This window comes from Drosophila nasuta, chromosome 3 (assembly GCF_023558535.2).
Source record: "Drosophila nasuta strain 15112-1781.00 chromosome 3, ASM2355853v1, whole genome shotgun sequence".
In the NCBI taxonomy this organism is placed as follows: Eukaryota; Metazoa; Arthropoda; class Insecta; order Diptera; family Drosophilidae; genus Drosophila; species Drosophila nasuta.
Window position 1 is genome coordinate 5,175,773 of NC_083457.1, and position 15,355 is coordinate 5,191,127.

At 39.2% G+C, this 15,355-nt stretch overlaps 2 protein-coding genes across 5 annotated transcripts in view; one reads left to right on the forward strand and one right to left on the reverse strand.

Moving 5' to 3' along the window:
- The window catches only part of LOC132789828 (ataxin-2 homolog), a 48,221-nt gene extending 33,824 nt beyond the window's left edge, over positions 1-14,397 (forward strand). For all 4 annotated transcript variants that reach the window (XM_060798112.1, XM_060798114.1, XM_060798115.1 and 1 more), the window contains 6 exons: positions 1,094-1,339; positions 1,762-2,006; positions 5,917-6,046; positions 6,193-6,837; positions 9,294-9,735; positions 13,439-14,397. In XM_060798112.1, the coding sequence (XP_060654095.1) occupies positions 1,094-1,339; positions 1,762-2,006; positions 5,917-6,046; positions 6,193-6,837; positions 9,294-9,735; positions 13,439-14,171 (2,441 nt within the window). In that variant the 3' untranslated portion in view covers positions 14,172-14,397. The remainder of the gene's footprint in view (positions 1-1,093; positions 1,340-1,761; positions 2,007-5,916; positions 6,047-6,192; positions 6,838-9,293; positions 9,736-13,438) is intronic.
- Positions 12,363-13,016, reverse strand: LOC132789831 (programmed cell death protein 6-like). The gene has a single exon (XM_060798121.1). The coding sequence runs from the start codon at positions 12,950-12,952 to the stop codon at positions 12,425-12,427; it is 528 nt and encodes a 175-aa protein (XP_060654104.1). The 5' UTR covers positions 12,953-13,016; the 3' UTR covers positions 12,363-12,424.
- Positions 14,398-15,355: the final 958 nt, after the last annotated feature.

The following is a 15,355-nucleotide window of genomic DNA, read 5'->3' on the forward strand; positions in this document are numbered from 1 at the left end:
TCATGATAGCAACATTTAATTAAGATAATTAATGCGATAACATATGACAACAGTCAACACGAGATATGCCCAATCATAGGATAAATAAAAGGAAAATTAAGAACAAAATTTAATTTGAGAAACTCAAACTTTTAATAATCAGACGAACTTCCACAAAATGAAATATCGATATATCTCGATATATCTTGAAATAGGAAAATATGCATTAGTTACATAAGTTTGTTTAAAATTTAAAGACAATAAATTGTGTGTCTAGTTACTGTTTGTAAATTAAAGCAATCAAGTTAGATTTCACTAAAGAAGCTGCTTTAAATGCTGCTATACAGCACCGAGCACTTTCTAACTAATTTGCTATTAAAATGACTACAGAGTGTATTCAGTATGTGAGCAGTGTTCGTCTAGAACGTCTTGAACACTTAAACTCATGTACTTTGGTATTTACTTACAGCTCCCAAGCATCTTCACATCACCAATATATGACCTATGCGTATGCGTTGAGTATCGAGTGTTTCATTTCATGTTCAATGTTCAATGTAGAAAAGGGGTGGCTGTGTTTGCTAGGGGGGTTAGAAGGAAAATTGTGCCCATGGGGCCCGAAGCTTCAGACTGTTGTGGCCCAGAAAGGCCAAATGGCGTCAAGTGGGCGTTGGCAATGGCAAGTAACGATTCTTGATTCTCCTCTTGCTGTTTGTTACTGATGTTGTTAACAAGATGCGGCATCTATCTCTACAATTTGCTGGAAAGGCAAGGCAAAATCAAATGCGAGCATCGCCTCAAGACATTTAGCAAGCCATCAATGGATGGAGGGGAGCAGCAGGGTTGTGGAGGGTCTAGCCATGAGATTGCCAAGAGTGCGCCACTTGGCCAAAGGTCGTAAGCCGAGTCTGTGTTAGACAGACGACAAAAGGTTGTCATTGCATTTTACACAAAATTGCATAATTATTACGATTATTTTCTCTTCGTTTCGTTTCGTATTCCATTTTCAGTTTTCAGGTTTTCGATTTTCGTTTTGTTTCTTGGTTGGCAACTGGCAATTGGCCAAAACACTTAACCCTATCCAATTATGTTGACCTAATTGTGCCATTATTTGCAGAGAAACTAAACGTTCTGTATGAGCGCAATTGGACGATGCTGGTGCACGAGCAGCTGCGACGCTTCGAGGGCTCCATTGTTGCTGCAACGCGGCCAGGTGGCGGAGGTGGTGCAACATCGGCTCAACTTGCTGCTGGCGGTGCCAGTGCTCTGGGCCATTTTGGCTACGACACTTTCACCGGCGACACACACAGCTGGACATTCAGCGAGGCTCTACTCTATTCGGTGACTGTGATAACGACCATTGGTGAGTTTTTCAGATCAAGCTCCGCAAGTTTTCATTTTGAGCCGCTTTCGCTGTTTACTGTTTATCATTTGCATTTCACTGAGTATCATGGCCAACTGCTTATTATGTTTTCGGGGCATTAAAATTTATGGCGTGGGCCTGTAATAACTGTAAATATTGACATTTGCCTCCGGTTGCTTCAATGCTTGCCACAACGAACGAAGACAAGCATCAGGCGTATTACGTATACGCCCCATTGCCAGTTGCCACAGACAAAATATTTGCATATGGTTAAAGTCTTTACTCCATATATTATAGAGTGCTTTTCAGCTGAGTTCTGTATTTGGTGGTCGTCGGGAGATGAAGAGCAGATTAAAGCCAATTGGTTTATGCCAGACAATGAACTCGATTCATATCTTATCTTACGCTTATTTGCATTCCAGGCCATGGCAGCCTAACGCCACGCACAGCAGCTGGTAAACTAGCAACGATATTCTACGCACTCTTCGGCGTGCCCTTGATGCTGATGTGCCTGTCTAGCCTTGGTGCGTTGCTTGCTGAGGCGTTGCAATGCACGTACATTCGGCTTTGCTGTCAGTTGCAGCGAACGTCAGGCGACAGCGGGAGTGAGAAGAAGACGTCAGCGACGGGAGCGATGACAAAGCGACGTCATTCAGCTAGCAATGGGGTAAGTCAAATAGTCAACAGTGCGTATGATTGATGCAACAGCTGCGCATTGTAAATGAGTATTTGAGCTATAAGCAGCTCAACTTACTCAAACTTTATCGTGTTCACTTTTTATGGATTTTAATTCGATTGCCTGCCTAGAAAGCTGGCACGGCAAACTTGTTCACCGGCAAGGGAAGGCAAGGCAAGCATTGTTCACTGTCAGACATCTCACTCAGCTCGTATAATAGTTAACTGTTCTTGAAATCTTGGCCAAACTATTTACTATGCCTTCGCAACCCAAGCCCTAGGACAAAGTTACAGCACTCTGATGTATCCTGTTCATGGCCACAGTTTCGGTCGGTCACTTGCCATAGACTAGACTGGACTGAGTGAGAACCATGCTGGGCGTAGTCCTGAGGCTGATGTTGCCTAAAAACCAAAAAACTTTCACTAGCTGTTGGTATTTTTGCGCTCAAACTTTTCGTTCTTACAAAAGCAACGTGTTATTTTTCCTGCCAGTAGTTTTTATTGCTCCTTTTACCAAGTTTTTCACAGTCAGTTGTTAAAATGGGAGAGTTACTTTACTGATACACCAAGTTCAACAATTTAAGTTGTTCAATCTTTTTATGAAATTGTTACTTTAAATTTATCCAAATATTTATATTTGTTTGAAAACTATTTGTATGATAAGAAATATATTTTGTTGTTTAATAATTTTAAAAATATAGAAAGGAGGGAAAAATATTGTAAGAGCTACTTTAAGAACTACAAAATGTAAAATGATTGCTCAGGGAAATAAGCTCAACTTTTCTTCCAAAAGTATTGAATCTTCCCATAAGTTTTCAATGTACTTTCTTACTACGAAATGTGAAATAATTGCTGTGGGATAATAAGCCGACTTTTCTTGCCAATTTCCAACAATATTGAACCTTGCCATCAGTTTTCATTGTTAATTAGTTCTTTGACTGGCTTGCTGAAATTTGACCAGAGCCTGAAGCCTTCCATTTACCATCTCTGATTTAGCCAGCTCATTTCAAACGCATTTAGTTTGGGTTTTTGGGGTTTGGTTTTGTGAACTGCTACTGAGGCTGAGAGCAACCTTAGAAATATGTACTTACACTCCACATTGATTTTGTATTTCGATAGGGCAAAACGAGTTTTAATTAAGACAACAGAAACCTTTTAAGTTTACAAACCCATTTTGAGAAATGCTGGGTGCCTGATGGGCGATTGTTTTGGTATTTGAGCGGCAACTGAAAGTTTGTAATTGATTTGAGCAAAAAACGGAAAGAAATTTTTTATGTTTGTTTTTGGGATCGTGCTACAGATTGCGGGCTGTCCAAAATGTTTCATTTTTTTATACTTTGCTTTTCCAAATCAAGTAACTTTTTTTTGTACTTTTTTTTTATTTACTGAGATAACAGAAAGTTGCCTGTCGCACGCCATATACATATATAATTTGTAGTCCCAACCGAAACCAGGAGCTAGAGCCAATCCCTTTGCTTGTTTGCATGTTTTGTGCATTCGTGCATAAGTTTTGTAACTCATTTGTTTACTATCCACGAGTACTACTGACATTTTTATTAAAGCTATGAGCTATGAGTTCCGGTGATTTGACAGCGGCATTTTCATTCATAGTCGCAGAATAAAGCTAACCAAAATGAGGGATCATATTTTATTCATTATCTTTACACTTTACTCTGGCAAGATTTCTCTTTTCTTTTAAGCTGTTTTATTGTTATCCACTTTTTACAATTTCACTGAAAATATATTCTATTTAAATTGTCGGCAAAAAATTAATAAAATGACATTAAAAAGGGTATTACAGAATTCATCAATTCAATCAAGTTAATAGGATATTCACATTGAAAAATATTTGTTCTTGAATGGTCACCAAAGTTGAAGTCCATTTTTGTGTCACTCGTCATTCGCGCAATTGTTTGTTTTGGTTTTTAAAATTTCTGTTTAATTGGCAATTTTTCAATAAAGTTTTCTGTTAAATATGCATCTGACCACTGGCGAATGTAAACAAGTGTCCTGTAATTGGGATTGGTGGTTGCACTTCGCAGTGTCCAGAAACTCGATGGATGCATAAAAAGCGCTGTTTAATTTCGCTTTGTTGCAATTCATTAACATTTATTTTACTTCATTTTGAAAGCAAATTTGCTTAATGGACCTGCGCTGCACTTTGCAGTGAATCTCCTCGACGTTGCCGACAGGACGCTGATTTTAATGAAGGGAAACTTTGACTGTCATCGCGAAAAGTTTAGACACACAGCGGCGCAACCTTCAAGGTTGACACTTTAAGCGTGGCCCAAAAAAACTTTGCTTTGCCAGATGCAGGTCAAAATTAGTTCAGAAACTCGCAAGTCGAGAGTGCGCCAATTTAAATGAATTAAACGAGTGTTCCACTTTAAAAATTATATGCTCGGACTCGACAGCAAAACGGTTGCTTGCGAAATGGTCAGAGCTAAAAGCATGCCATAACTTTTCATTTCCTCCTGCTTAGTGGCGTACTGAGAAATGTAATTGATTTTTTTACGAGCCACGATGGAAAATTGTAAAAACTTTGTATGTAAAAAGTAGGAAATTGCAAGATTGATGGAATTTTCTGTTTTATTGATTACGCGATTAATTCGGTTGTGTATTAAGTTGATTAACAATGTTTCTCAATTTTAAATTTAACAAATATGTCAAAGTTTATTCATTTATTTGGGCAGCATTTTTTAATTTATATAAATGTTTTTATATTTACCTATTCGCTATCAAATTTATTATTATTTTTACTGATTTATAATTATTCAACTTACACTTTAAAATAGGTTCTGAATGCTTTTTACTATTTAGTTATTTGAAGCCTGAGTTGAGTTTGAGGCTTTAAGCAGAATCGTAGTACTCATTATTATGAACAAAGTCCTTGCTGTTACTAAATAGGAAAGTTGCTAGCTTTGAGACAACTTTTCCTAGGGATAAATGCAAAGTTACGTTTCAAATTTTTAAAGTCTGCTAAAATGAATCAAAGTCTTGTGCTGATATTTGCATGCATTTATCGAATCATTAGGGCTTAATTCAATCCAGGCAAATCACAGTTTGCAGCATGTTGACGACACAACCAAGAATTTTTGGCTTTAGTCTCTTCCTCGTTTTGACCAACCGCATATTGCTCGAATGTCCCCAGGACACTGGCAATTGATAAGCCCTGCGGTTGACTCTGGGGACATGCGTTCATTGCTTGAATTATTATCAGCATGTTGTCCGTTGGCGTTTCGCCTTTTGCCATTGTCATCGTCATCGTCGTTGCCGTTGCCGTTGCCGTTTGCAATTATCATGACACGCACTGTGAATGGTTTTTGGGCAACCACAAAGTCACAGTGGCATATCATTTGTGTGAGTTAAGAGTGTGCGTGTGTTGGTGTGCTGCTGTGTTAGTGTGTGTGATTGCCTCAGCATCTCATCATGATGCCACAGAACCGCAACTAACATGATGGCAACATGACAACGTTTCGCATCGCAGCGCAGCAGCCACACACACACACATAGGAACACACACACACAAGCACATACGTTGTTGGTTATAAACCACGACAAGGACAAGACAAGAACGAGGACACAAAACTTAGTCGTGTCATTCGAATTGCCATCACTTAAATGTGCAAATGACAATTTCATTGACATTTTAAGACAATTCTCGAATCTTTGACGGTTGCTCTTCGATAATGACGTTTTCAATAAAGCTGCTTAATTATGCTTTTGATTAATTACCATTAACAGTTGAAGGCTAATTAACAAAAATTGAATCACTTTAATCAAGTGTAAACGAGTTATTCGCATTTATTAAAATTCATTTAAAGTCAATATTTCCTAATTATGCATGTCCATTAAATGCTCCATTTGCTTATCTTAAACAAAAATAAATAATTCATTCACAGGCAAATTGTAAGGGCTGCAAATACGATGTGGCCAACAGCGAAACGAGCCTGAATGAGTGCTACGAATATGGCCAGAAGACCACAACATCGTCGAGCATGAAACGCAAGTTGTCGCTGGAACACGCAGAAGGTGGGTGACAAAAGAAAATATTTATTTTTGAAGAGTGCGAGAATGGCTATAAATTGAATAGTCAGCATTACAACAATCGTTGTAAGTCGTTAATCAACTTTCACATGTCCATTTTGCTCTTCTTTCCAATGTCCTGCGGTCAGCAGATGCCTGTCAATTGTTACACAATGCGATGCCAAGTAAGTTGAATCACCAGCAACAAAAGCAGCAGCAGCAGCAGTTTTACCAGCAGCAGCACCAACCGGATGTCATGCTAATGACAACAACAACGAATGGCAATACATTGCTGAAATATGCACCGTTGCCACAACAACATCAACATAATCAACAGCAACAGCAACAGCAGCAGCAGTCCTTGCATTACATAAACGCAGCATCGCAGCAACAGCAGCAGCAATTATCGACAGCAACTTTGCCGCGACAACAGCAGCAACCACAGAATTTTGTCGCCGTGCCGAGCAGCATGCTGCGTTTCAGCGGCCCATCTACCTTGCCACTCACAGCTGCAGCTGCAGCTGGACCACCGAATTGCTATGCTCCAGCAACAGCAACGATTTACTTCCCATTCGCGCCAGCAACATCCAGTCCAGTTCATGCTGCTGCCACGAACTGTCACCAGCCATTGGTAAAGTATCATACGATACACTTACAACCATCTGCCAAGCATCAGCATCGGCTGCTCACTACAATCGATGCAACAGCACAAAGCGACGACATGGTGGCAACAACTTCCACGCTGGAATCCATCACATTGCCACCGCCGCCAGCATATCAAACCGCCAATACGCATGGTAAGTAAGAAAGCTCTTAGTCAAAGGTGTGAAATGCAATTAGTGTTAATTTACAATTTCTGATAATGCGTAATTATTTAATTGAATAAGGCAGTGTGTCAGTAATTTGTGGAACTAGTGCTAGAATTCTATTTTAATTACATTTAATTATTCTAGCTTTAGGCGAGCAGAAAATCAGCAACAACATGTGGAATTAGGAATATCAGGTTTTTAGCTCAATTATTACTACAAAACACACCACATACAAAGGAAGTTTCTCTGTTTTATTTAGCTATTTAGTTAATATTGTATATTAATTATAGTCTTTGTGACTCCTGAAAATGTAGTTGCGATCAGAAAAAAATTGCCGAAGTTATTAAAGAAATACTTTTGTATGGCCAAAAGCATCTACTTATGTTACTAAGGGTCTTAGTTGCTTCGCCTGACAATCAGGTATATTTTGCATTCTATAGTATATCTTGAATGTAGTGCCATATAAACATACCAAATATACCGTATTGTATATCTTTTTAGTACTATATGGTATATTATTTTTGTATATTTTGAGAATAATCCAATATTTTGCTTTTATTCAACTGCAGCTTTCTTAGTTGTTTTTTATATTTGGTGTCTGATAATAGGATGATCTTTTATAGGTATTTTAAAATAAAATTATACAAATTGGCACTAATATTTATTTTTAGAACAACTTAACGACCACAAAAATGTATGCACCAACAACTCAAATGTGTCATCGATATTAATCAATCATTCGCACCTTTGCTCTTTGGTCGCCTGTCAGCTTGTGTGTGCATACAATTATGTAACAATTTGTAGTGAATGACATAGTCATTATTATCATTATCATTATAAGCATCATTATCAGCTGGCATAAATAGGCGCTGCGTGTTAAAATGTCAGAGTTAAGCAGGCATACTTAGCGACTTTGGCCTGTACTTTATGGCTTGAAGAAGAAGAGAGGGGAGGAGGGACATTAAAAGCTTTCAACGATGTCGTCGCGGCAAGGACATGCCAAGGACAACATGCACTTGATGCGAGTCGAGACATGTGCGACAGTTTTATTGACGATAATGATGACTTGGCAGTTCACACTTGGCGCTTGCCAGTTGCCAGTTGTGAGTTTCCTCAGAAGACGTCAGCAGGATGTCCACAAGCTGGTACTTTGTGTCGCGTCAGCTGCATGCAAAACTCATTAAACTTTGTTCTTCTTCTGTTGTCGCTCCGCAAAAAGCACGTGACAGATTTACACAAGTGGCAACTGCCGTGGAAGTTGTTGCCTTACGACTCCGTTCCCTTTGTGTCACATGAAAAGTGCTGTAAATTGCAGTCAATAAAGTTGCATCGATTCCAATTTCAATATGCACGTTAATTATTTCAGCTGCGACACAAAAAAGCAACCCATTATCCCGCTTGGCAGTCACTCGGAGTCAGTCCTTGTCCCTGCTGCAGTCTCTCTGTGCCAGTCCCTGTGGTAGACCACGCCATTAGCGTGCTACAAAAAGTTGCAACACGCTGGCAACCACGACATAGCACGCAGCCAACTACAAAATGCATTCAACACAGTCTAATGAATGTGTGGGAGTGTCCATGTATCTGTATGTGTATTTGTCTGTGCTTGTACTCTGTCCAAGTTTAAGTAAATATTTTCAAATTGACCATGTCCTGGAGTGGCCAGAATTCAACACTCTCCTCGCGTTTTGTCAGCAGCTGCAACTTTAAGTGAAAGATGCCATTACAGTCGCTTCCTTCCGAGGTTTTCCTTTTCCTTCCGTTCTTTTAGTTGGTCAGTTAGTCGATGTGCCAAACGGGCATTTCAACTTTCTGGCAAATTTCGACAGCATTTTCAGCTCGACTTTGTGCCATGCGTATGAAAATTTAACACTTTTTGATATCAATCAATTTTGAAGACGTTGATGCAGAGAATTTTAAAAGCTTCTTAAATAGAATATATATAATCACAATATGTTGATTTAGTTTGTTTGTCATTTGGCACCGCAACATCCTGTGCGAGACCTTTTTGCCTAGAACAAAAGCTACAAAATCATACCCACTCTGTTGGCAGCTGTTACATTTGCCCTCTGACAGCAGTCGCCAAACTTTTGCTCGCAAATTCGCAACAAACCTTTTGTAGAAAAAACAACGACAACGACATTGTTGCATTACGCCGTGGCAAAACTTTGCAAATGCAAAAACAAATACTGTTAGTGGCTATATATATACATACATCCATATACACACACAAGTACATTTCCACCTTGGGGCACATGCAACACCCACTTCTAACGGCGTGCAGCAGTTGCCGGAAGTTGCTTTGCCAATTTGTGAAACAGAACAAAGTTTTGGATTGTTTTACTTAGTTTATGCCGAATACGAAAATGAAACTTAATTTAAATTTATTTCAATAGCATGTATTATTTAATCAACATGTTGTGTATTTTTTGCTTCCTTTTTCGCAGCAGTGAGGCGAGCCAAATTCGTGACCCAGCCATTGGCCCACGAGATCAATCCGCTGCTGAATGTGGGTGGAACAACGGCAGCAGGGTCGAGTGATTTATCCTGCAGGCATGATTTATTGCCGCATGCATTATCAACAACAGCATCAGCAGCGGCATCAGCAGCGGCAGCCATAACAGCAACAGGCACAACTGCAACAACTAGCATCATGCAACTGTCAGCAGGCATTAAAACAACAGCAACAATGCCCGATAACAGTTTTATAGCCGCAGGTGTCTGTGACGTTGGCTTTGGTGTCCGTGCCACAGCAACAGCGGCAATGGCAAAAACAGTCCCAACAACAACAACAACATCAACAGCAGCAACATTGTCGGCGCTGCTCAGCTCGAGTGGCAATGTGGACATCATGGAGGATGAGGACGAACAGGAGCGTGAACGCTCAAGGTATGTAAACTGTATACATTCTGTGAGTGTGTGTTTAGTGTGTACTTCAGCATCTGATTGTGTGAGTGCGTACATTTTGTTAAAGAGCACAGTTGCACAGCCAAGAGGGAAGAGGCTGAATTGGTCTCGTTACATGAGCATTAAGTCAGCAGTTTTTGTTGCGGTCGAGCTGCAGCCACATTTGGATATGCAGTTGGTTGGCCAACTACTCGTACAACGAACTACATTTTGTATTCTCCTATTAAAAAATCGATAATTCAAAAATGAATTGGAAAATGTTTGAGTCAAAGAGAGAAGCAATCTAAAGAAACCCAATTCTTAGTTTTAATTCTTTAAACAAATGTCTCTTTTTAAATCCTTAAATTTCTATATTTTGTAATAAATTAATTTAATTTATAGAGTTATTTAATTTGTAAACACTATCCAACACATAATCTAAGTTATTGTTATGCAAAGAGGGACAGCCAAACGATTTAAAAATAACCAATTTGTAGTTTAAATTTCATAAACAAATATTTGGTAATTATTGTTTATTTTCTTAAATAAATAAATTGTAGATGTGCTTTATTTATATCATTATGCAATAATCAAAACATAAACTAAAAAGTCATTATGAAATAAATCAAAAATCGATCAAAAAAAAGAGCTACTTCTGTGTGATCGACACTAGAAGTGACTTTTTGAAATATGAATGTAAATTAATGCAATTTTTAAAAACTAAATATAACAAGAAGAAATAAGTGAGAATGTCACCCTGTACTCATTTTTTATGTTTTTAATAATTAAAACACTCACTGAATATTTTATGCTCCCTCTATAAATTTCACAACCATTACATATTTCATGCACATAACACATTGCATGTTATATCGTTGCAAATGCACAATTTTATTATTAACTCCCGTAAAAAGCTTTTTTTAGGGTTTTTACATTTGATTTTGAGGAAAAAATATTTTTGCTATTGGTATTTGTTTTAGATCAACATGCGAGTAATTTTATTTTAATCCAGTCATGGCAAGTAGGGGGAGCAAACTCTTCTCACGAAGTGGCCTTTATAGTAAAACCAAAAAAGCCAAATTGTTAATTTCATTTCATAAACAAACTTTCTGCACGTCGACCGTACTTTAAATCAACACTTCAGAATTTGCTTGCATATTGCAACTGACTCTTGCTCGCTCGTTCTTTCTCTCTCCCTCTACGTGTATATTTCTCTCTCATCTCTCTTTTACTTCTCGCGCTCTCAATCCCTCTATGCCTCATGCCCCAACAGTCGTAGCCAAACATTTGCGGCCGCGTCTGTGGCAAGTGGCATTTTCAGCCCGAGGCTTCGTTTCTGATTTTTCGGTTTTTTTTCCACGAGTCTCTGTGTTTGTGTGTGTGGTGTTTTTATACATTTTGCGCATTTTATTTAATAAAATCCAGCAGCTGGTAATTAATTTTGACAGTGAACCTGTGCACGCGCTTGTGGCGCCCTCTGGCGTCTGCCTGGCACGACAGGGAAGCTTCTTCAATTTCAGCGCCTCGCCAACCACATAGTACAAGTACACCCACAGCATGTAATTAATTGTAAGCTGAGCTGCAAACTGAATCAGGTCAATTAATTTCATACGAATTGTGTTTCACTCGCCCTGCGTTCTTCGTATCTGTTTTCCTTACTCTACTCTGGTTTAGTGCCTTCTTAAAGTTAACTTAAATGTGAGCGCCTTTAAGCATTGCCCTCGTCCAAAGTTGCCAACGTGCCCTCCAAATCAAAACTGTTGACTGCCGCAAGGCCTCTAGAGAGCCTCTCAAGTATGCTGTTCCTTGTAGTTTACTGAGCTGCCGGCCAATCGCACATTAAGTGCAAGTCGAAGTGGCTGCCATTCGATGGTCGACGGTCGACGGTCAGAACAGAGCCGAGTCGAAGTCGTAGCAGCCCGGGTCGAGGCGACTACAGACAGCTCGTTGCTGCTGCCTGCAGGTCATCAGCACAGCACAGGCAAGTTCAATAAACGTACCGCAAATTGATTTGACCGAGTACTCTTGAGAGCCACTGTCGAGCGCAACTCAAGTGGCTTTTCCACTGACCGGCAGCAACATGCATTAGCATTGGCTTCACAACCTTTTTGAATGCTTGGGATGAGTGTAACAACATTTAGATATTTTCATAGCAAGTTCACTTTCAACTTTTTCGAAAAAATATATCATATGAGTACACTATTTTATTTTAATACTCTTTCTAATATCTTTATTATTATAATTCTTATACAATAAGAGGTCAATTTTAAATATACCTTAAGCGAAAATACAAGTCTTGTAAATACATTTTTGTAATCCTCTTTATCTTGTGTCAAGCATAAATTTTATCTTAGTGAAAATACTATCCTTATAAATAAATTTTGTAATTTACAATTGGTTCATTTAATATATATTTCAAATTTGAGTTATATCTCTAGTGGAAATACCGTCCTTTACCAAATTTCTTGAGGGTATAACTTGATTATTTTAATTTTATTTATTTCTTATTATTTTTGAGTTATATCTTTAGTGAAAATACAATTTTTATTAGTACATATTGGAGTGCAGTGTATATAATTTTTTGTATAAATTTTAAGTTATAACTTCAATGCGAAAACCATCAATATAAATAGATTTTTCAATGTTTAATATATAATTATTATTATAATTATAATAATATTATAATTTTTAGTTATATTTTTAAAGAAAATACCATTCTTAAGAACTGTTCGTAGTCAATTGTGATGATGCCTTTCATATCGGTATCGTAAAACTTGAACGCAGAAGTCAATGTCTGCAGAACAATACAACATTGTATGAAGTCATCGAAAAGAATATTTCCTTGCCCAAATCGATCGAATTTGTGCAGTAATATTTGAATTAATTGATCAGACAGGCGATAACCAAATGCCGAAAGGGCCGATTTCAGTTCATTATTGTCAATATTGCCAGAATTGTTTTTATCAAAAGTACAAAAACAATTTCGCCACTCAGTTATGTATTTCCATAAAGCTCCAAAATCACGAAATGAAACACTTCCTCTATTTTCTCGATCAAACATTCCGATGATCAATCGAATTGTCTCTGAATTGAAAGCTGACCAAGTACCATTGGAGAGAGCCTCTTGAAGCTCGTTAGCTGAAATATAACCACTTTTGTCCTTATCGACACTCTGAAAAACGTTCCATAGAAATTTCTCATCGGGCATGTCAGTTGCCATAATTTAGATCGAAGGGCCGAAAGTTCAAATTTCAAAGTATAAATATTGAAAAAAAGGCAAGCATATCAAAGCTGACTTTATGCTGAAAATTAAAGCATTAACTCCCAATGGCAATCACCTTCTCATCATCGTTTAAGTTATTTGTCTCACAGCTATCATTCTTAGTCGTATTTCCCAGCTAAGTTGCTGTCTAGTGGAAACAAAAGCCAGACGACCAACGTATACGCAATAACATAACGCATACGTCATGCATGACGAGCACATACCATTTTGATGTCTTATTGATTGGCCAGTGCCGCAGGCACACGTGCCTGGGTATTGCTCTTTTTTTTTTACGGCTTGTGGCTGTTTGCTTTGAGGTTTTGGGGTTTGGGGACTGGCTTCTTATATATATTTAATTGATTCAGTTTTATGGGCAACCACTGTGTAAATATTTATTAAACGATTCCACAACTCTTCTTCTCGCTTTTCTTGTATCTTTAACAGCAACTGCCCACATGGCACGCCCTCGCGTGTCCCATTGATAGCCAGCTCCGGTTGCAGCCCATTAAGTCTGCCCCACGAGCTGCCTCTGGCCGAGAAGTCGAACTCTGGATCTGGGGCCAGTAATCCGGCACGCGGTCTGCTTAATGCGACGGCTGCCTCATTTCATCGCCACACTCTCCAGCCGCTCAACCGCAAGACAATGCTGCTGACTCGTCGATGCCAGAAGCACGCCACGGAGCTGTACGATGCCACAGCCAACACGGAGACTTCGGACGATGAAGAGTATATGCAGCACGGCAGCGAGCAGTTTGTGCTGAAGAAGCTGAAGCACAGTAGAAGCAGAAGCAGCGTGGCTGACTCACAGGAGTGTCTCGACCATCACGAGCTGGATGATGAGGACGATGAGTATGAGTTACAGCGTCAGGTGCCCATCAGTCTGGTGCTGCTCCTTCTGATGTGCTACATCTGTGTGGGCACAGTTGTATTTGCCCTCTGGGAGAACTGGTCACTTGTGGATGGCGCCTACTTTTGCTTTGTCACACTTTCGACAATTGGCTATGGTGATTTCGTGCCGTCTCGCAGCTTTAATGGCCCTGAACTTCAGCTGTACGCATGCTGTGCCTATCTGTTGCTCGGCCTCGTCCTTGTGGCCATGTCCTTTAGCATACTGGAGACGCAGCTGATGTGGAAATGCAAACGGATTGCGGTGCGACTGAAGTTGGCCAGCGATTGATTCGACTCCTTGCCGTATATGTATATGAAGGACACTCCTATTAGAGTTTATTCTAGAGCCGTAAACCAAATAAAATTAAAATGCTTAACCATGTGTATGATAAACGTAATATTAACTAACACTAAATAGTAAACAGACAACACGCATAATGTAAATTTATCTGGTAATCCTGTTGTCTACTCTCTACTCCTAAATGGCAAATGGAAAATGTAAATAAATCGAATTTTTGCAAATTCCTGTCTACACTTTTCTATGCTAACAGTTAACAGCTAACAGCGCTAACATCATTATTATATTGGGGAAATTTGATAGATGTTTCAACGACGTGCTTGGCATACCAGACATCTCGCTCAGCCTCTGTCCTCTCTCCCCTGTGATGTCTGGCAATAAGTGTCATGCTGTGTTACTGCCGCATGTGGCAACTGTTGAGGACACAGTGTTCTGTTCTGGCAAGCCGACAGTGGTGCTAATAGTTTATGACACTTTGTGTAGTATACACAAGTATTTATGGGCCTTCTGTCTGCCTAGCCGATTCGCATTGAAGCTGCGAGCTGACAGCAAGATTTGTCACGCGATTTGACGACAGCCAAAATAGCCCCTCAAAATTGCTTAGAGAGTTCTCTTTAATCTTTGATTCTGTTTAAAGCTCATTACCAAATTCTCGTTGTTATCTATTGCGAGTAATCAAATCATATTAACATACTTATTATATGCTGGGTTCATTTTCGTCTCAATTTATACTAAGAATATACCTTTTTTTTGTTGTTGTTGGTTGTTGCCTTCCTGTTTTTGTGGTGCGTGCTCAAAATACCTTTGCTTATCCTCTTATGACAGTCCGAATCAGCTAAAAGCCTCAAATTTCAGCCATACTAGTAGAGTGAGTACACACACGTAGCACGGCTTCATGGAGCCGTTCATCATGTTCTCCGTCGCATTGGGCGCATACAAAGTATGTTTAGAGTAGCGCATAAATTTCAAAAGTGCCACGCGTCATCAAAATCAAATGCCAGGCGCAGCAAATCCCATGGAACCTCTCGAGGATGGGGCCAACAAAAAAGCGAGAAGAAGAAAGCCAAACGAAACCCAAATCCAACCGAAGCTAAGACATCAGCAACTTGTCAGCGGCAACAACGACAGCGACAACGACACACATACAAAGAAGATGTATCACAAAATCAATTGAT